The 22,629-nt window shown below is 44.7% G+C and overlaps 1 protein-coding gene across 1 annotated transcript in view; it reads right to left on the reverse strand.

Annotated features, from left to right (window-relative positions):
- Nucleotides 1-22,629, reverse strand: part of PCDH15 (protocadherin related 15) — a 456,551-nt gene that overhangs the window by 75,940 nt on the left and 357,982 nt on the right. Inside the window, exons 21-23 of the mRNA XM_057373749.1 lie at nucleotides 12,095-12,400; nucleotides 11,298-11,522; nucleotides 4,373-4,489 (exon numbers count right to left, since the gene is read on the reverse strand). Coding sequence (XP_057229732.1) covers nucleotides 4,373-4,489; nucleotides 11,298-11,522; nucleotides 12,095-12,400 — 648 coding nt within the window. The remainder of the gene's footprint in view (nucleotides 1-4,372; nucleotides 4,490-11,297; nucleotides 11,523-12,094; nucleotides 12,401-22,629) is intronic.

A 22,629-nucleotide genomic window follows, 5' to 3' on the forward strand; every position in this document is an offset into this window, starting at 1 on the left:
AGGCTGGCCTGGAAAAGGGGTCTTGGATGAGGCACATGTGCACTGCCCAGATAAATCCCAGCAGGAAAATTGTAATGGAATAAAGTCAGGAAAAATGGGGAGAAGGGAAACACCACAATTGATGGGAGTTTTCGTGTGCATTTCTGCAAGCAGCTCCAGAGGAAGCCAGGAGAGGAAGGCTGGAACACCTCTGCTAGGAAGGCAGGATGAAACCATGAGGATTGTTCAGTCTGGAAAGGAGAAAGATCCAGGGAGACCTGAGAGTTCCTTCCACGGCCTAAAGGGGCTCCAGGAGAGCTGGAGAGGGACTGGGGACAAGGGATGGAGGGTCAGGACACAGGGAATGGCTTCCCACTGCCAGAGGGCAGGGATGGATGGGATATTGGGCAGGAATTGTTCCCTGTTTGGGTGGGCAGGCCCTGGCACAGGGTGCCCAGAGAAGCTGTGGCTGCCCCTGGATCCCTGGCAGTGCCCAAGGCCAGGCTGGACATTGGGGCTGGGAGCAGCCTGGGACAGTGGGAGGTGCCCCTGTCCACAGCAAGGGGTTGGAATGAGATGATCTTTAAGGTCCCTTCCAATCCAAACCATTTTGGGATTCAGTGGATGGAGATGACATCCTTCCTTCCCTCTTTGGCCTCTCCCTGGGCTGAAGACAGGGCTTTATTAACCCAGACTTTCCAAACATTATTTTATGGTTTATTTATTGGTTTATTAACCAAAATTTCCAGGCTGGGGTATTGCTGCCAAAATCACCTTGGCATGGCTGTGGTATCTCCAAAGCTGTCTGGAAAAAAGGGAATCACAAAATGCCAGGCTGGACACTGGGGCTGGGAGCAGCCTGGGACAGTGGAATCTCCCTGCCCATGGGTAGGGACAATTCCCACAGTTCTCTGTCTCTCAGTTTTATCCCATTTCTGTTCCCACCATGGGCAGCCAGGCTGTGAATCCCTCTGGGAGCCCAAATCCAGCCAAGGCTGTTTGGATGCCTTGGCTCACCTGGAATTCCAGGGGTCTTTTGGAGGCAGAGCTTCCCCACTCAGGGCTCACCCGCTGTCCTGGTCACACCATCCAACAGCCTGAACTCACCCACTCCCAGGGACTAAAAAACCCCAATAAATGGAGAAGTCCTTAAGCTCCATCTGAACATCACCTCTGGAAAGGAATCTCCAGCTGCTGTGGATAAACTCACAATTTAAGGGATTGTTCTCATGGAAGGAGTGCTCGGCTGCCTCAGAAATTGCAGTTGCAATGTGCTTAAAATTGAAGATTTTTATGCTTCTAAGGTTTAGCAGTTATTTAGAAAGATTTGAAGCAGCTCCCAAGCTTTTCCTTGGCAGTCATGACTCTCCTTTATCCCCATTATTCCCTCTGGCCTGGTTTTGTTGCTTTTTGCTTAATATTTCCTGATTATTCCTGGAATTTGGTAGAAGCTCCTCTGGGAAAGACAGGGGGAACAACTTTAGGATGTACCAAGTAATCTGAAAAACTACTAATATAAATATTATTTCTATAAAATGTTACTACTTCAAAAATATAGAAAACTGTACTGTGGATTTTTCCAAACAACCAAAGAACAAAAGGCCGATTTACCAGATTTCATGAAAACAAAGTTTTCAGGCAAAATTTAGCAGATTTTAATGGTCAGAAGGGTGTTTCAAATTTATGTTTATAACACATGCAAAAGTAGCCTCTAAAACATAATTTACATTCCCATCCACTGCAAATAAAAAGAGAATTAAAACCAGAAAAGAGAGGAACAACTGGTCAGAATTTAAAGTGACATTTACTCAAAGCAGCCCTGCGAATCTTGCTGTTGCCTTTAGAGAAAAGCTCTGGGTTTTATGTTTTAATTGACATTTCACCAAGGACCTGCAGAATGACTACCAGGGGTCTCTGATGCCTTCAGGCTGAAAGGTTTTGTCCCCTTTGAAAACACAACAAAGGATCTACGAGGAAGTGCTTGACTCTGGCACAGATTATTTCTGTTTTAACTGAGAAGCTCTTAATATAAATAATAATCAGAAACCTGTGGGGTTTCTTTTCAGCAAATCCAATCCTCTGATAAGCAGTTGCATTCTACTGTTGGTTTAGGGTTTTGGGCACCAGTTAAAATAAGAAAATCCCACATTTTCACCCTCGGATTTGTTCATATGGATACACATTCCTATGTGGAAGATCTACGGAGTTGTAAATAGAACAGTGTGTGAAGGTTTGATGGGAGTTGTTTCAAACAAAACCAAGAGAAGCTTTCATCTCCATTGCCAATAAATGAACTTCTGTCGGAATAATTTGGGAGTAAAAACTTGTTTTTATCCCTCCTCACTGTTTCTGAAAGCACCTCATGGCACTTCCACCCCTCCATGCTATAAATTTCTAAATAATTTAGGATATACATGCAGAAAATGATGTCCCAGGAGTCTTTTACCCTCTCATGTTTCACCTAAAGTAATATTTGTTTGTTGAAATGGAAAGCCCACCTCCATTGACATCATTCCCACCTCCTCCTTCCCCCAAAAAATTCAAATTTGCCTTCTCTGCAGAGAAATCCCACCCAGAGGCTGAGCCTTTCCAGCTGGATCCTCACAGCATCCATATTAATTTGCCAGTGTTGGGATTTGCTGGAAACAATGGTTGTCTCTGAGGAGCTGATTAGGACTGAAAAGCTTTTATTGCAGATGATGGAAAAAATTTGGCTGGACTTTTATTCTGGATATGAGAATTACAGGCATTAGCTGCAAAATAACAACGGGAAAAATTTAGCCTGGAGACTTCATATTGGTTGGGCTCTTATAAACAGGCATATTTTAAAGCTACAATTATTTTTAATAGGTACATATTTCTTTCCCTGACCTGATAAAATAAATGTATTTGTACCCAGCAAATAAGATGCCAACAGGTTAAAAGCCTCCAAAACCACAAGGAAAATATTGGTGATAACTAAGAATATTCTGTCCCTTAAGGCAAATTTAGAGGAAGGTCCCCTTGCTGAGCAGACCAAAGATTGTGTGCTTTTAAACCCAATTTCCAGGGAATTTATATCAAATACTTTGTGACATCATTTAATGTCAAAGCCAGCTTCAAATAAATAGAAATTTTCCAGTAGCATGGGCTGGCTCAGGCAGAAAAAGAAACAAAACCCTTTATGGCTGATAGTTTTTATGTTGAAAAAAAAAAAAAAAGAGTGACAAATCTACCAGCCATTAGTTTGAAATAAAAGATCCCTTCCAAAACCTCCTTTAAATGTTTCCCTCCACAGCTGGCTGACTTTTAAGGCCCTTGCATTTATTAGAGGCTTCAGGGTAACTGCATTTTTAAACCATCAAAATCAACAAGTGTTCATGTGATAGTGACAAAAAATGTTCAAAAATGTTCAGTAGGGTTTGGGGTTGTTCAGTGAAAAAATGGAATAACTTTGCATTGGAAATGCTGATTGTACAGGGCTGAGGATTATAAATGTCGTGAATCAGAACGATTTTGTTTCCCCTCAGGAATATCTTAGTCTTCAAAATTTAGACACAGCGATTATAAAACAGAGCTTTCGTCAGAATGGGCAAGGAGAGCCCAAAATATCTCACTGTAAGGCAACAACACTGATTTCATGTTAAAGAAAAGCTGCCCAAACCCCACTAACACCATATTTGGCTGAGCTACACCTGATTTGTGTCCAAGCACTTCCTCTCTTCAAATGCACATAAAAATGAGGTTTTCATCGGCAAGGCACTTTCCCCTGAACTCTTCCCCCTGAGGATTAGTCTCCTTAAGAAGCCAAACAATGGCAATTAAAATTAAAGCCTGGCAGGCGGAACAGCTCTGGCTTTTCCTGTCCTCAGAGGATCATTGGTCACCGATGCTCATCAGGTTCTGATGGCAAAAATTGACATCAAACTTCAGGGCAGGGAAGGAGTCAGAGGGGTCTGTCCAGTTCTGTCACTCAAGGGCTTCACCAGGGAGCAGCAGCAATAACTGGGGACAAAAATAAACTTTATCCCCCCAGCCAAGTGCCTTGGGGTCAAATATTGACCCTGGAATGTGCAGATGGGTGAGCTCTGTGACATCAGACAGTGACAGCCTCACCCAAGTGTGGTTTGTTCCCTCCTGAACTGCCCCGAAGACAAGCACAGTTCTCATCCTGCCTATCCCCCTGGCTCTGTGAAGCTGGATAAAAAGCTTTCCCTGGCAGACAGGAACTGGAGGATTGCTTTTCCAGCTCCAGGAGGCAGCTTTAGAACTGCAGCTCTGCCCTGAGCACAAAAGCCAGGCTGACATCAAACCATTTACTCCTCTGTGAAACTCCTCATGGTTTGAGGCTGATGAGAGAGGTTCAGGCTTTCTCCCTGTTGGGTGTGGAGCACTGACAGAAGCTTTTCCTTACCGGGGGGTCCTGATCCTCAGCTGAGACCGTGGTGATCACAGTGCCCTTGGCTGCATCAGGAGCAACCATTCCCCTGTAGAGCTTCTGGCTGAACACTGGCGAGTAGTCATTCATATCCTGCAAAAAACAGCATTCAGAGGTTAGCCCTGGAGTTCCAAAAAATCTCAGATGCATTCACAAGTGGTGTTTTTGTTGAGTCTCTCCCACCCTCGGTAGGGATTGCCATTCTCAGGCTCTCCCAATTCTGTTACCCCTGCACAAAACGAGGGGATGCACAAAGAAATGGACATTCAGCTCAGCTGAAGGGAACTGTGCAGAAAAATGCAGCCCCACAAGAGAACAGAGCAGAGAATTCCACACCACCTGCTCCTCCGGCAGCAGGCTCGGCTCATTTTCCAAAAGGAATGAGCTGCTCTGGCTTGATGGTGATTGTTACCTTTAATATCCAACAAATTCAGAAGAAATAAAACACCCTTTGTACGATAAAAGGGCATTTGCATACCTTCTTGTGCCTGTGATAGGTAAAGATACATAAGCGTGGGCATATGTGCATATATATATATGTGCATATACCTAAATATATCTCCAATATTTTGCAGGGTCATCCAGAGTTGCTTCTGTTTGTGTTGAGATTAAAAATAAACACTGTTTGTTATTTTTCCTCTTATAAAAGGAGATTTCTCCCAAAACACATTTTCCAGTTGAAGTTTATTCTTCTCTTGAAAGTCTTTAGGTTTCTGGTTATACTCAAATCAGAGCCTGTCACTCATTTCATGGTGTGTGTTGTTAACTGGGAAATGTCACTTGGTCCAGTGGGAGATCTTCCTGCCCATGGCAGGGTGGAATGGGATGGGTTTAATGTCCCTTCCAACACACACCATTCTATGATTCTGTGGGAATCTGTAGGCAGAGATTTGAATCCAAGGAATGTATTCCCCAGAGCAGTGAATGAGGAGAAAGAAGGGATTTAACACACAGATATTAAATATTTCTAATTTTAGCTTGGTGGGGTACAAGCACAAAAGGTCTCTTGGTGTCCCCATAAACCACAAAACCATGCATGTCCCTGTGTACACTGATATTCCCAAGGCCATTTTATGCCAGGAATGCTGCACTGCAGGGATTTTTCTCCTGCTCTGGCTGTGTTTGGCCTGTCCCCACCTGTCTGGGAGCACCTGGGTTAGTACAAGGGCTTCACAGAAAGTGATGGCCTTAATGAGTTTTAAATTATGTATCGATTTCCTACTAAATGCCTTCCCTCCCCTTCTGCTTTGCTTCTCCTCTTTGGCATTCCCAGGGGACAGCCTCAATTCCCAGCATTTTTGCTCAGCATTTTCATACTCCTTGCAGACAGAGCAGTGTTTCTTTCCTACCAATCTCTTCTTTGTGCTTTTTCCTTGCTCTATGTGCAGGGGAGGGATGTCAGGATCCTGTGATGCTTTTGTGTGCTGCCCCATGGGAGCAAGGAGGAACAAAACCAACAAAAAGCGGTAGATGAAGAGTATCTGTGATAGGAAGACAGCTCTGGGGGTGTTATGCTTTGCTTTTACTCTGTTTTGCAAATAAATCTGTATAAAAATAGAAGTCTGCAGCCAGATAAGCAGGGACACAAAGGCTGGTGTAGTTATCTACAAACACGGGGCTGTTATTACCTCACTGTCAAAAGAGGCAGCCCAGGTTTCTGAAAGAGAGAAATATGGAGAATCCATCAGCCAGATTTCCCATTTCCATATTTTGGAGCCTGTCTGATCATTAAGAAGAGCCTGGATTTGAGTTAATGGCAGCCTGGATTTCTGTGGCTGGAGCAGTGAACTGGGGAAGGTTTTAAGATGCTGCAGTTTGGCCCCACTTGTAGAATTATGTCTCTGATTAAAAAAGGTGATTTCATGACTTCTGACAGCCACTTTTGGGGGAGGTCTCCAGCCCCATTGCTGAACCTGAGCTTAGGAAGTGCTCTCATGTGCTGAATCCACTTTTGTGCGAGGTTCTGAGAGGCATTTTAAAGCCATTAGATATAATCTTCAATTATTTAACTGTTTACAAGCAAAACATGTCAGGGGCTTTGGCCTCTGGTCAGAAAAAAGCCCAGGACTTGCTCCAAATATTACAGTTTTGCCAAAAGTCTCCCTGTGCTGAAAACTTGAAAACTCCATTGCTGTACCTGTCCACCACTAAATTCTCTTCAATGGCAAAAGGTGAACTGGGGACCTTGGAGAGAGACCATTTACAAGGGCCTGGAGGGACAGGACACAGGGAATGGCTTCCCAATGCCAGAGGGCAGGGACAGATGGGATATTGGGAAGGAATTGTTCCCTGGGAGGGTGGGCAGGCCCTGGCACAGGGTGCCCAGAGAAGCTGTGGCTGCCCCTGGATCCCTGGCAGTGTCCAAGGCCAGGCTGGACATTGGGGCTGGGAGCAGCCTGGGACAGTGGGAGGTGTCCCTGACATGGCAGGAGTGGCACTGGATGGGATTTAAGGTCCCTTCCCACCCAAACCACTTGGGAATTCCATGAAATACCCAATTTCCCCAGTTACTGAAGTATCAAGAACTTGAAGTCCCTTCCCATCCTTGTGTGTTCTCTTGGCCTCTCACAATCAGCACACCTTAATGACACCAAGTCCAAACCCCTGTGATGATGCTGACATGATTTTATTGGCCAAAAGTATCAGGTGGCCCCTTTAATTTGGTCTGTGGGTGGGTGCAGAGCTGCTTTACACAAGGCTTGCTCTGAATCTGCACAAAAGAGGGCCTTGCTCACATGGCACAGCTGCAGCTCTTTCACATTTAGTACCCAGCAGGTCCTAAATGAGCTCATCCCATAAATTAAGGGATAATATTCATGGTGGAATACATGAGGCAATAAATGCCTGGCAGATGATTGAACTGATCAGCTGAGATGGAAGAAAACCCAGGCCTGTCATTCCATTAATGCCATCAGAAATGAGGGATAATTTGCAGGCAACCCAGCTGATTTTTTTAATCTTCCTGCCAGTTTTGTGATGCTGCTCTGTTCTTTAAATGGGCCCTGGTGACACCTCGAGTGACAGCCTCCAACCACACTCTGTGCCACTAGTCACCACCCCTGGGATCAGCCACCTCTCAATGCCCTCACTGCCCCCTCATCCTCATTGTTTTTGGCATTGTTAGAACTAAAATGCTCTGGTTTTATTCATTCTTGTTGCTCTCTCACTTTAAATCCTTCACCCAAGACAATGGCTTTGTTCCACTACACGATGTCCTTGAAAAATTCCACAGCACACTAATCCTGCAACACAGAAAGAGTAGAAAAAACTCTTCTACCAGCAAGAAAGAGGCAAAATAACACAAAAAGAATGCTGGTAATAAGAAGAGGAGAACACAGCATAAAATATGCAGAGGCCATACAGGTCCCATGACATAGAAATTCTCCTGTTTATGTTTAGGAACACATTACTCACTTAAAAACAACTGTTTCTGTTCACAAACCCTATTACCACAGTAGCTGCTTCCAAATGCTAAATCCTAATAACTGGAAATGCAAGGATTTTGCTTTTTTCCAGTACTGGGAATCATCTGGATTGTGAGGGGATATGTGTGGGAGCAGCGAGAGGCAAAACAAACTCAGCCCTCTCAGACACCCCATAGCTTCTTGCAGCTTCAGAGGAAAAGTTAGCAAAGCAGCAAAAGGAATCTGAGAACGGGCAAAAAGAAAAATCGCAGTCTGTTTGACGTGGTGGGAAAAAAAACAGAGTCCTTTGGACTATTCCACCTCGGAAATACTTGAATAGATGCAACAATTATTGTTCCATGGCTCCCGGAGAGGGCCTGGAGTCAGGTGGGGATTGGGTTCTTCTCCCAGGGAACAAGAGACAATGTCAAGTGTCGGGAGAATCAGGCTGGATATCAGGAAAGATTTCTTCACCCAAAGGGTGGCCAGACACTGGAAGTGGCTGCCCAGGCAGAGGTGTGGTCACAGTCCCTGGAAGTGCTCAGGAGACACGTGGTTGTGGCACCTGGGGACACGGCTCCATGGTGCCATGTAAATGCTGCCACTCAGTGATCTCAGAGGTCATTTCCAATTAAATGATTCTACAAATTCATTGATTCACCTTCGGTTTTCTCTGCCAAAGGAGTCCTGGGACATCTCTGCAGTGCCAGGAGGCTCTTGGCTGCAGCAGGGGCCAGCAGGGTGTTTCACTCTGCCTCGAGGGGACAGATGAGGTCACTCGTCCTGCAGCGAGTGCTCTGCTCTGCCCTATGTGCTTCGACCCAGCTCAGGGCAAATTCACATAAATTATTGGTAACTTGTCATGCCAAAGGCTCAGAGCCCAAAGCACAGCCCCGTGTGCATCCCCCTCCTGCAGCCATGGGCAGCAGCAGGCTCTGGGTGTGCTCATTCCATTGGAGATCCCACAAGTGATAGACAACGCCATCAGACATCCAGAGCACCGAACAGAATTCCATTACCGAGGAAAAACTGGGGTGAAGAGCTGGCCTGGGTGAAATGACAAATGTGAGTGGAGCAGAGGGAGCCCTAGAGGACTGGACACCTCAGTAATAACACAGAGAAAATTCTGAGGGCTGGAGGGGGTAGATCTGCAATGGTGACATGAGCTTGGCCCCACCACAGCCTCTGCTTCCCTCTGGTTCAATTCTGTGTTCTCATCTTGAGGACTGGGGAATCTGCCTTTGGTTCAGCTCTTATTTGGGCTCTCAAGCCCTGTATTAAAGTAATTACACAAAGCCCAGCCTCTAAATGCAGGGAAAGCTCAAGAATTACTCAGAGGAAACACACCCAGTTCCTGCAGCAGGAGCAGAAGGTGCTGAGTTGGGAAGGAAAGGGTGACCTGTTCTTGTTTTCACTCATGTTCAGGTCTCTGCACCCTTCTCCCTCTGCTCCAACCCTTGGGTCAGCATTTGGGGTTCCTTGTGGATCCTCCCCATCTCAAACAGGGACAGCACAAGGTTCTGCCTTCCACCTCGGCCCTCTTCCCCCACCCCTGGGAATTTTGTATCTGGGAATTTCATCTTGAAGCTCAACTTAAACCACACAGATACCTCTTCAAAATATCTACCACCTGACATGAACCCCACCAATGATATCTACCCACCACAATGGGATTAAATCTGCTTTTTCCACAAGCTCTCCTCTGTTCTTCCAACTGCCACTCAAAATTGCACTGTCCTACCTCTCCCTGCAGGCTGGAACCCAAGCACCATCTTCATCTCATCACATAAATAATATTGAATTATGTCCCCTGATCTGGTGCAAAACTCAGCCTGTCACTGAGCAGGACAATGCTCACCAAAAACTGGATTTATTTTCTTTCTCACCTAAAGTATTCCCTGCTTGTCCTCCTTCCCAGGCTCTGTTCTGTCCACAGCCAAATGCCTTTTACTCCAAAATTGTCACTTCTGGCTCAGGCCTGGTATTCCAGCCTCTCCACAGCATCACCATGCTTCCACTTCATTGTTTATGTGTGGGGAAGAGTTTTCAGGAGAGCAAGAACTAATTATTTGATCCTAACAATCCCCTCCTTAAATTCCCTATTCCCACAGCACCTCCTTTGAGAGTGCACAAGCTGATGGCACACTGAGGCCACCAAACTGATTTGTAATTTTCCCTGTACCCTGTCATTGATTAATATCAGCCACACAATCCCACAACAGCTTTTCTCTAAACACAATCCTACCTGAAAACCTTTAAAAAAACTTCAGCAAACCCACCCAAATCAACCCAACCAATTCTTTCAAAAATTCAATGTGCTGGGAAATGCTTCTTTTGGAGAAAAAACCAGGTTTGAGCAATTTACTCTGTGAAAGTCTCACAGAAGAGGCTCAGATGGAAAAGCTTTGTTTCCTGTGAATGACATGAAATGTGCCAGGGAAAAGCATAGATTAGTCAGGAACAGGTGACCTGCAGCTCACACTGAGACATTTTGCTGACAGAGAGGCATGGAAGCTTCTGGTACTGTCACCAGAGCTAATAATGAGAGACACTTCCTGTCCTAAAAGAATTCTGACCTCAGCAAAGACTGAAAAAAACAGAATTACCCAAAACCATGTGGCAATTCAAGCACCTGCAGATACAGAACAGGCTGGACCCCAGACTGCCAAATCCTTTCCACAGACACACATTTAAACTGAGCATTTGTGAGCTGGGCTTTTGGTCCTGCTACGGTTTCTGCTCCATGGCTGAAATCTGAGTAATTGAAGTCTCTCCTCTCCCACAGCTCACAAAAATCGAACAACTGCTCCAAAGGACTGAATGACTGACAGAGTTGCACCTCTGGAAATGCCAGGGGTACGACTGAGGCATCTGAGCTCTCCTCTGCTCTTGGACATAGCTGAAAGAAAATGGGGAGGTGCTGCTTTTCCAGCTACACTTTTCATTTGTGGATTGTTCCCAAACAGACACCATCCCCTCCATGTTCCTGGGAAGGCACCTGATGCCCTGAGGTGAGGCTTTAATCGCTGCAGTTCATGGTGCAAGACACTAAATGAGGCTGTTCCTTTCCAGATCTGATTTTCCAGTGGCAGAATCTGGAATCCAGGATGTGCTGTGCCACACCAGCACCCACTATGCCCCAGTAGATGTTAAAATTACAATTTGTGGAGTGAAAAGTGATGGTGTTGCAAACAATTCAGCGAGGGGTTTATTTCAGCCTTTCAGTGATTCCAAAGGGCAAAATGTTTGTATTTGTGTCAAGTGTTCTTGGATTTCCTAAATCCAGGATTTAACTAAGTAATTGGACATGGAAAAATAATTACAGCCACTATAAAGTGTAGGTTGAACCAAACGAGTTGCTCACAGAATAAGGCTCATACAAGTGAAAAGCAGGAGAGCAGACAGTCCTGGTGTTTCCTCAGGACACCTGGATGGTGATGGAATATTTTGGAACGACTGGGGGAGGATGCTGCATGCCGAGGAGTGCCCCTTCTCACCTGGACTCTGACGGTGACAGTGGCCAGCCCAGGAGGCATCGTGCCCTTTCTGTCAAAGGCTTCCACGAGGAAGGTGATGGTTGCCTCTGTGTCAGCGAAGGATTCGTAATCCAAGGATTTCCTCAGCGACAGCTGTCCCGTGTGCTTGTCTAGGGCGAAATAGTGCCGGGCTTCTTCGGTGCGGATCCGATAGTTCACCTCAGCGCCCAGGTCTGCATCCTTGGCCTGCAGGGAACAGAGGGACTTCCAACAAAATCCATTTGCAAAAGATCCCTGGGAGATCGAAAGGGCAGGGAAGAGTGAACTGCTACCAACAAATGGAGTTTAGCTGTGTTGTTGTGGTTGCATTCAATGAGCAGAGACCCAAGGAATGAAATTCACTGAAAGTTAGAGCCATGGGAAATGAGCACAATACTCTGAGAAAGTGGCACTGGAAGTTGAGCCTGGTCTGAGTTCTCCCTGGGCATCTGCCATTGGTAACTGCTGGGGAGGGGATCACAGAATTCCAGGATAGGTTGGCTGGGAAGGGACCTTAAAATTCATCCAGTTCCACCCCCTGCCATGGGGGTTCCAGTTCCACCCCCTTCCACTATCCCAGGGTGCTCCAAGTCCCAGTGTCCAGCCTGGCCTTGGACACTGCCAGGGATCCAGGAGCAGCCACAGCTTCTCGGTGCAAAAAAACTGCCCCCAATGCTCCAGCACACAAGTTTCATTGCAGCCTCACAGCCAAGTTCAACAGGAACCCCAAATGCTGCAGAACAACCACCCATCACCTTCCCTCCCTGACACTTCCTTACCTCCAGCTGCAGGAAAATGGTGCCTGGAGGAAGGTTTTCTGGCACCCAGACTTCATAGGAGGCATTGGTGAACACGGGGCTGTTGTCATCGATGTCCAGCACCTTGATGGACAAGGTCAGCGTGGAGCGCCGGGGGTCCGTGGCTCCGTCCGTCGCCTCCACGATGAGCTCGTAGTGATCCCGCAGCTCCCGGTTCAGCTTCGCTGCCGTGTAGATGCTGCCGTTGGAGGTGATCCGGAAAAGGTGGTTGAAGTTTGCCAGACTGTAGTGGACTTGCCCATTAACCCCAGCATCTGCATCTGTAGCCTGGAGAGACAGCAGGAAAATCATGGATTAATGCCTCAATTCCAAACCTATGAGGGAGAGCCCAAACAGATGAGGCCGGGAAGGATTCTACCAAAACTGAGGTGTCCAGGAGAGCTCGTTTGGGGTAGCACACCTCTCTCTGAACTTTGGCTGAAGATAAAACATCCCACAGAAAGAAATGGCTCAATTCCCATTGACAGGAAACTGGTTAACTAGATCCCAATTAGATTTATTCGGGAGAAAAGGTACACAGAGCTACCCAGCCTTGGACTACTTGTGACAGGAAAAGAGGACATAGCCTGAAGCTGTGCCAGGGGAGGCTTAGGGTGGACATCAGCAGGAATTTCTGCATGGAAAGGGGCTGCCCAGGGAGGTATGGAGTGCCCATCCCTGTAGGTGTCCAATGAATGTGACACTCAGTGCTCTGCTGGGGATTGGACACAGGTTGGACTCAATCCTGGAATTTTTTCCAACCTGAGTGATTCCAGAATTCCATCCTATGATTCTCTGACTTTCAACAGAAGATGAACTGGATGCTTGTGAAGCCAAGCCCTCAGGTAATTGTAATGCTGAAGGATCTGAGGGGAATTTTAATGTAACACTGATTTAGTATTTCACTGCTGCCCAAATCCTTATGGAATACAGATTTAGATGAAGGATGGATGCAGACAGAAGGGACATCAGTTAGAAACTTTCTTTTCACTTAACACATTTTTCACATTCATTGTTATTTTCATCTCTGCTCTCTGAAGAACTATATAAATTTCTGGTTTGTTCACACTGTTCTTCAAACCCAAACATTTTCACATTTCATCCTTATTTTTCTCCACTCAGAACAGGCTGATGATTGCCACAGAAAACCATTCCCATTTCTTCAGTTGGGGTCTTTGTTCTCGCACACTGAACCATGACTCAAATTTCAGTGTCAGCTGAATAATTCTTGTTACCACATAATTATAGGGATGGGTTAAAATTAATGGGTTTTCACAGAGCTGTCAGGTTTAAATGCTGACCTGTTATTTTTGCCTCGTCTTAATTAAATTAGGGCATGATGAACAAGGTTATGTAAATTAAACAAACGGTACTCTGTAAGCAAGATATTCTCACTTCTATGCTTTTATGAATGACATCTGTGAAGATCATAAGAGATTTGCATGTTTATTTTTCACAACAGTTGCCAGGAATGTTTAATTCCAGTGACGGTGCTCATTGTAAGGCTTGGTAATCAAACTGTTAATCTTGCTAGAAATCAATTAAAAGTTAATTAAAATTGCTAATAAGGAAAAAATCACTGTTTTTCTTCCCTGCATTACACCCATGCTAAGCAGGGTTTGTGACAACTTCATTCTATCTGGTCCATGGATATCACACACTTCTAATCCACATCTGTTTGTTGGATTTACTTAATTTCCAATCAATTCAATTTCCTCTATAGAAATAACTGATCCAAACAAACCAAAAAAACCCCAAAAAACCAAAACAAACAAAAAAACCAAACAAAAAAAACCCCAAAGAAACAACAAAAACACAAACAACAAAAAACAAACAAACAAAACAAACAAAAAACAAACAAAAAAGTTCCAGTAATCTGAAATACGCCTATCATTGGAAACTGTGACAGGTTAGCAGCACCCCCACGGCTTTTCCCCAGGGCCAAAACCCTAGAAGAATTAACATGTTATCACTCTAAACCTGGAAAAGGATAATGACCTCCTCATGGATAAGGAAGAAAAAGAGTTTAATCTGTTCCCTAAAAGAATCCTGTCTCAAGAGCTGTTCAACTGTTCCCATGTGGAAACCATTTCCCAGAGCCTCTTGCAGCCTGTGGGAAGCAGCTCCATGGAGGAGGGTTTGATGTTGGAGTGGACTCGCTCTGTCCCTCTTTGCCATCATTTTGTACCAAAACACACTACTACAACCCCAATTTCACTCCCAGATTTGTCACCAACAGGTACAAGACTTGCCAGGAAGGTGAGGAAAATGGAGAATTTTCAAAAAGTCCTGCTTCAGACACTAACCCTGGCTGAGTTTATCCTGACCCTGGCAATAAGAACCAGTGACGTCCCAAAAATTTAATCCCATTCAGTCATTGCCAGCACTGGGCTGAATTTCCTGAGTGAACAGGTACAGAGGTGGAGAGAAGCAAGCAAACATTTCATGCCCATATAACCTGATGGCAAAGAAAGTCCCAAAGCCATGGAGACAATGAAAGGACTAAAAGGAGGCCCATTCCTATGACCACTCAAGGCTCTCCTCCATAGCTCATCCCCAAGGATGTCCCAAAGGGGATGCAGGCACCTTGAAAACTGAGACCAAAGAAAACCCAAAAACAGAACCAAAAATCCTGAACAAGAGGAGGGAACCAGCAAAAAGAGGGAAATCTCAAAAGGAATGGAAGAAATTCCAAGACAGGGTCATAGTGTCATTGCATCTCAAATGCTGGCCCATTCCTACTTCTTCCATCTCATGCAGTCACAGGATTCTGGAATGGTTTGGGTGAGAAGGGACCTTAAAGCTCATCCAGTGCCACCCCTGCTGTGGGCAGGGACACCTCCCACTGTCCCAGGCTGCTCCCAGCCCCAATGTCCAGCCTGGCCTTGGGCACTGCCAGGGATCCAGGGGCAGCCACAGCTTCTCTGGGCACCCTGTGCCAGGGCCTGCCCACCCTCCCAGGGAACAATTCCTTCCCAATATCCCATCTAAATTTTCCCTCTGGTAGTTTGAACCCATTCCCTGTGTCCTGGCACTCCAGTTCCTGAGGATTTGTCCCTCTCTGGTTTCCCTGTATCCCTTCAGACCCTGGCAGGAGCTGTGAGGTCTCCACAAACCCTTCTCCTCTCCAGGCTGAACATTCCCAGCTCTCCCAGCCTGGCTCCAGAGGGAAGATGCTCCAGTGCCTTTATCAGCTCTTTGGCCTCCACTGGACTCTCTCCAACAGTTCCTGGTCCTTATTATGTTGGAGGTACCAGAACTGTGCACAGAATTCCAGGTGAGGTCTCACCTGAGCAGAGTAGAGGGGGAAAATCCCCTCCCTCCATGTGCTGCCCACACTGTGGGACGAGCTGAGGATGCAGCTCCTGGTGTTTATCAGGAAAAATGTGTCTATCTGAAGAGACAGACCAACCACTGCTATTATTCCAGTGACTCTCCAGATGCACAGGATGACTCCTATTTCCACCTTTAATTTATAAAATACTGCATGATAAAACAAAGATGGAAATCTGGGAGTATAAATTACTTTATTCCCCAGAAAATACATCCCATCCTTATTAGAGATTTCATCACCTACGAGGTGACAGCCTTTACCTGACATGGTAAATTTAGATTTGCGTTACAAACTCCACTTCCACATCACTAGGAAACTCTGGGGAATATAAACCAACAGTATTCCAGAGCAACAAATTATCTCCCTACATCTCAAACAGCAGGAGAAAACAGTTCTGAGAGATGGGAATGACTGAGACACCTCCTGAAGGATCATTAACTCTGAAATATAATGACAAGGGCTGGAATTTCAACATAGTCATTATATCATTATCATCCCCTTTGAAAGAAACCCCTTATTATATCCCCAGCTCATGCTCATGATGGTGACAGGATTTGGGCAGGTTAATTGAGGATTTGTGCCTGGAATGTTGGAGCTGAAAAAGAGCAAAATGAGCTTGTTATTCCTACTTGTCTCCAAATCAAACACGGTGGAAATGCCCTCCTTAAAGCTGCAGATTGAAACACTTCTTAGGAATAACTTTGCCACAAAACCAGCTTCCTCGAGTTTAAATTTTCCTTCTTGAAGGAAAAAAACACCCCACAATCCCTACCCAATCCAAGAAAACTCCTGATTTTGGACTACTCCTCCAGTATTCCAGCAACCCCCACAGCTCAAGGTAGGAATTGTGCTGGAGGACCCAAATGATGCTGTTGGTGAGAATTATCGCTCTCATGGCTGATAACATGACTTTCTTATTACTAGGGGTTTAATAGGTTTATTATTGAAGGTTTAATGGGTTTATTATTCTGGGTTGGAACTATTCCCAGGCCCCTCATTTGTGTCAAACAGCAAATCAAGTGTGGGTGGGAGTGTTAGATTGGATTCTGTACTTATTTTGCAGGGAGATTACTGTTTGTGCCCACAGGAAAAAATTAACATCTCCCAAATGCAGTCAGAGGCCACAAATATTTGAAACGTGCCTGACCTCTTGGTCATAAAACAAATATTTATAAATATTTTAAGGAGGGAGCATCGGTCATCCATAAAAGTTGGGAGTTTTCTTCTTTCCTGAAGTTTAGAAAGGCTTTTCCGCAGCCTTTACCCTTTTAATTTGTTCAGAGGGATGGAGCTGCTCTGCTGGGAGGAAAGGCTGGGGGAGTTGGGATTGCTCAGCCTGGAGAAGAAGGAATTGTTCCCTGGGAGGGTGGGCAGGCCCTGGCACAGGGTGCCCAGAGAAGCTGTGGCTGCCCCTGGATCCCTGGCAGTGCCCAAGGCCAGGTTGGATGGGGCTTGGAACAGCCTGGGACAGTGGGAGGTGTCCCTGCTTATGAGATTTAAGATCCCTTTCAACCCAAATCCATTTAGGAGTCTTTGATTTTGTCTATCAGGAAATTTCAAGGTGAATTCTGTTTCTTTGAGACCCAAATGCACACACAGCCTTTAGAAAAATCCTGCAGGTTTTGTGGACATCCTCCAGGAGCTTCAGTGCCCTGCATAATTCCCAGGTCATGGTAGCTTATCCTTCACTATACTCAGAGCAGGATAAAGGAAACACCCTGTAAATGTTCAAATATTGACATAATTTTCAAATACTGACTTGTTTTTAGGCATTTGACAAGCCCAAGGAACCCTGGGTGATTACTTCCATGGTCACTGCTAATTCCCCTGCACCTGTAGGGTTCATTCCAAAACCAGTTAAAAGTGACTCCAAACAAAACTGCACATCAAGAGCAGTTAAATGCTGTGAGCAAATATAAATTAAAAACAAACAAAAATATGAAAGCTCATGGCTGCAAACCTATCAGTGGATGGGCTGGTGAACCTCCTCTAAGAGCTGATCACATTTTAACACTTCAGAACTTCATCCAGCCCTGCTTTTTTCAGGCTAGCCCATAACCAAATCCTAGCCCTGGGGACCTGGTTTTCCTTTGAAGGTTAATTCAGAATTTTGGGGGTTTGATGAGTGTGTTCTTTAAAATGATATGAACCAAGAGATTAAACCAATGCATTTCACATGCTAGAAAAAAATCACCCCAAACCCCTCACCAAACTAAAACTTCTTAAATCACAGATGGAATATTTTGTTTAAAATCTCCACATTTAGCTGGGCTCCCAAATATTTCTCTAATGTCAATCCAATTTTAAGTTATTTTGGGAATTTCCCTTGACTTTGGGCTGGGAGAGGCCTTAAAGCCATGTAGAGACGTGCCCTGTTATGGGCAGGGACACCTCCCACTGTCCCAGATTGCTCTAAGCCATGTCCAGCCCGGGCTTGGATACTGCCAGGGATTGGAATCAGGCATCAAAATCCTAAATGGGCTTGATTTAGAGACATGAAAACCCTGATTCAGAAAATTTAGTTTGGCATCAGGCTGAAGGAGATAATAGGGCTTTAAAGGCATCCCAAAATGTAACACGTCAGGAGTCAAAACCAAAAATTCCTCTCATGGAAAATTCTTGGACTCCCAACAATCAACTGCCATGAAAATGCTGATAACAAATATCAATATTTCCACTGCACTAAAGCAAAACTCTTATTTGGAGGGCAAAGATGCAAATGAATGGGAACAGGGAAGACGAGAGTATAGCTTTTGAAATCCCTTTAGCTGAAGAGGTCATGGTATGGGTGCCAAGGAACTTTTTTAACCTCTTTGATCTGTGCCTAAGCTCACCTAAGCTCAAGGAACAATGGAAAACACAGAGGGAGTGGGGCTGCAGCCACTGTTGCCAAATATCCTCCAGGAATTCCTTGGTGCCAGCAGAAAGAGGGAATTCTGTCCAGGACTGGTCTGCAATGGAAATAAATTGCCCAAATCTATGACCACAGGTCTTTCTCCTCATGTCACAGCTTGGGACTTGGGACATCGATCTTGCTGTAAGAGGAATTTGCCTGTTAGCAAACCTGAAAATCCAACTAGGAGCACATGGAAGTTTTTCCATGACCAGCATCCATGACCATCCATAAGGATCTTGAAAAAATAGGGATTATTAAAGTACTTTTCTATCCTACCCAGTGACAACTTCCTTGATAAAGTTCTCTCCCAATGATCTTGTGATCATCCCACCACTCACAGGAAATGAAGTCCTTCTTCTGGTTGGGGTTCACCTGCCATGTCCTGATTCTTTGATTTTGTGGTCTGATTTCCCGGTTTTGGGGTCTCATTTGTGTTTTGATGGATTCTGACTCTCAAATCCCAGCTGATCCTGTTGTTTTTTACATCTGTGAGATCAGTTCCAAACTCCATTGTTTGGCACTGGCTCATGCAGTGAGCAGAAGTCATCAACTCACTCTGGGTATTTGAGATTTAATTCAGAGCCTCTGATTTTACTCTTCTCCAAAGGCTTAATTCCTTTTCCTCCTGGATTATCCTCTCCTTCCATTAAACCCCCCTTTTTTCCTGGTCTTGTCTTATTTCCTCCACCTATAATTTTAATTCCTTTCCCTCTTGGATTGTCCTCTCCTACCAACAAATCTCCCTTTTCCCCCCTGGTCTTCTCCTTTTTTCTCCACCTCTAATTTTCCTTCAAGTTCCCTTAAATGTCCAGGAAACTTGGGAATTTAATTTCAGGAGCCTGTATTTTTAGCACAGACATGGTGTAATCTGCAGCACAGGTTTTGGAAATCACACCCTTCCCAAGGAAAACAAAGCAGTGGGGATTTAGGAAAACTCAAGATTCCTTTCAGACTTTTCCATGAGATCATGTATTGTAATAAAATAATAGAATGACAGACGTTTTAGGATGGAAGGGACCTTAAAGCTCATCTCGTTCCAAGCATTCCATAGGCATGGGCAGTAATTCCTGACCCAAATTTTAAGGACTTTTCCTGCCTGTAGAAACACAGGATGTGCTGCTTGTGAGTGGTCTCCAGAGGTCCATTAGTCCAACACAAACAGCCTTACCCAACAGCTGGGGAATTTCAACTGGGCTTTAAATCCAGGGTTTACCACCTTATGAATTTATTAATCAAAAAGAGGAGCCTGTAAGAACTGATACCCATGGACAGAAAGCTCTGTGGGGAAGTAATTCCATTGCATCAGCATTCAAGAGGGCCAGTACAGCAGAACCAAAAAAATCCCTACAAACTTTCCTACCTTTTCTGGGAGGTAGAACAACTCCATCCTAAAACCCAACCCTCTTAAAGCATTTCTTTTGTAATTTCAAACCAAGCAGGTGACAGAGGTATCACACCCCGTGCAAACTGCTCTCATGACTGGAATTTATTTATTCTATCTCCATTTTAGGGAAGATTCAAGGGTCAGTGATACTTGAACATCTGATTAGGGGGCACTTTACCCACCACCCCACAATTCCTTCTCCCTATTTTCCATCTGATTTCCTTCCCTGTCACTGTCTCCCCATTGACAGCAACACGTTCACATTGGAATTTGCAAACAGTGCTGGTCAATGACACCAAAATACCCAACAATAAACAGATTATGGGGTTGGGTGAAAGAATCTGGATGTAAAGAAAACCCCACATGAATAAAATCTTCAGTCAAGTGATGTCTTTGCTCTCCTGGGCCCCATCAGCTCAACAGCTTCTCATTTAACCCCAGGCTGCTTTTTTAGAGTCTGCCACAAAGTGCTTGGGACTGTCTTTCCCTGCCCAAGGATGTGAACATGCCCACAGATCAATCTATTGATCCCTTTCCCAAATGTCATTCCATCTTTTTTAACCTCCCATCCCCTGGGACTGATGCAAGTCCAGTGCACAACCCAGATCATCCCATGCCCTGTCTCCAGCTGCAAGGAAGTGCCTGAATTTCACTGTCAAGCTTCCAGCTGGAGCTTTTGGATTCCTGGGGGCCCTTTGTAGAGACTTCCACGCAGTGATTGTGCTCCTGCCATGCTGGGGGATACTCCAGATCAGACACGAAGGAACAGCAGGGAATCCAATCCACCTCCACTGCCCCAATTTAGGCACCACAGTGTGGAATCAAAGGAGTTGGAAATCCATCTGCTCCACAGGCAGTATTATTCTGGCTGGCTTTTGTTCCTTACTGGAACAATGACTGGGAGGGCACTGGGAGGGCACTGGGAATGACTGGGAGGGCACTGGGAGGGCACTGAGAATGACTGGGAGAGACATTTTTTCCTTACTCCTGTGCCAGCATCTCCAGGAGCTCTGCCAGAGAGGGAGAGCTCTTCCAGGTGTGGATACTGCCTTCCTGCATGGAATAAACCCTTCAAACCCTCCCTGTCCCACAATAAACCTCTTACTGCCCTCCTGCTACACCTCCTCGGGAACCACCCCCCAAATATTACCTAGGCCCTCATGGGAATCCCCTTGGAAATCCAACTTTTCCACTGAAAACAAAGAGCATGGAAATCTCTTGGCTGTAGCAGGAGTTATTTCCAGCAGTGTCTAAACTAATTATTTTATACCCCAAATTGCTCATAATCCCCATCCCTAGAAGTGCCCAAGGACATCTTGGACAGGGCTTGGAGCTACCTGCGATAGTGGAAGGTGTGGAATGTGATGGAATCTCAGATCCCTTCCAACCCAAACCACTCTGGAATTCTTACAATGAGCCCAGATATCCAATGTTTCTGAGACCAAACCTCCTGAGTAAAAAATCCCAAGGAATCAAAGTGATTGAGCACCTTTTCCATGTCCTTCCTCTCTCCAGCTCCTCAGCTTACAGGAGCAGCAGGGTCAGATCTTCTTGGGTTTTAAGGTAAAAATCTCTTGCTTAACTTTTTCCCAGGTAAAATAGGAAGATGGCATTCAAAAGGAAAAGGGACACCACAAATCAGTAATTTTATTTAAAATCCTATGCATCGCTGCTTCCTCTGGTGGATTTCAGCTTTCTGCTTGAAATTAGTAAAAAACTTTCTGAAAAGCAGCTTTGTTTATCAGTGGGTTAACTCTTGGCAGGGAAAACACATGTCACAGTTAAGGATTATCTTCTTTTACCAGAAAAAAAAGGCCCACCTAAAGTAGGCCTTTCTGTGCATTTTAACCACATGAAAGCTTCCAGACAAAATTTCTTCCCATTAACAGACCTACTGTGATTTTATCAACAGTGAAGCCCAACACACCAAAAGCTATTTCAGTTTTTGAAGAATATCCTCAAACAACACAGTTACCCCAAAACTCTCATCACCATTATTTCAATAACCTGACTGAAGCCAGAAAAAAATTCCAAATGCCTCATCTCTCTTTTCTATACCAATTCCAATGGATATTTCTGTATCCATTTGCAGATGTGAACATGATACAGTAGAAATAGAAAGAAAAAGCTTTCTCCATCCAGTGATGAAGAAGACAGGAAATTACAGAAGCAGTTTCTGTCACTCCAAGTAGGAATAAACTATCCCAAGGCTTCAGTAAATATTTTCATTTCCACCCAATTCAGAAATTGCATTAATTTAGAAGTTTCTTGTGGCAATAACTGGTTCTATTTTACAGTTTTGTCAAAGCTAAAAATAGACCCAATCTCATGTTTGAGAAAATGATTGAGCCTTGAGGTCTCTCAGCAAAGCACAGAATGGATTTAGAAGACATTTGGGACTGATCAGGAATATTCCACTTTTAGGATGCAAAATTAAAAACAACCACATAGGGAGGCAATAACAAAAACAGAGCAATAATTTAACCATTCATCAAAACTGACTTAATTGCACTGAGGGATCCTAACTTTGTCCAAAACCAGCTCTAATGTCTTCTTTAAAAATATAAATTTGGGAAGAAACATTATTATGGGTATGTGGGCTCTCATGGTACCCAAAATGCCCTGTTTTTCCCTAAGGTTCTACTTAAGGAGCTCCCATTTTCTCTTGATATGGTTGCTACTGGAAAAAACAAAAGTATATGTCCCACTTAAATTCCTGAAAAAAGCTTCCCAATTCCTCTTTAACCTACAGCTCCTGCTGGCTCCAAATTTAGTGCACCAGATTTGAGACATTATATCCAACTTCTAGATTAAAAACCCCTCTAATTCAGATTTTCTTTTTTCACCTGGGTCAGGAGAAGTGGACTTTACCAAGAAAAGTGATGTTTTCTCCAAGAGACCAA

The sequence above is a fragment of the Malurus melanocephalus genome, unplaced genomic scaffold (genome assembly GCF_030028575.1).
Source record: "Malurus melanocephalus ecotype Western Australia unplaced genomic scaffold, MMel_1.1 scaffold_207, whole genome shotgun sequence".
Taxonomy (NCBI): domain Eukaryota; kingdom Metazoa; phylum Chordata; class Aves; order Passeriformes; family Maluridae; genus Malurus; species Malurus melanocephalus.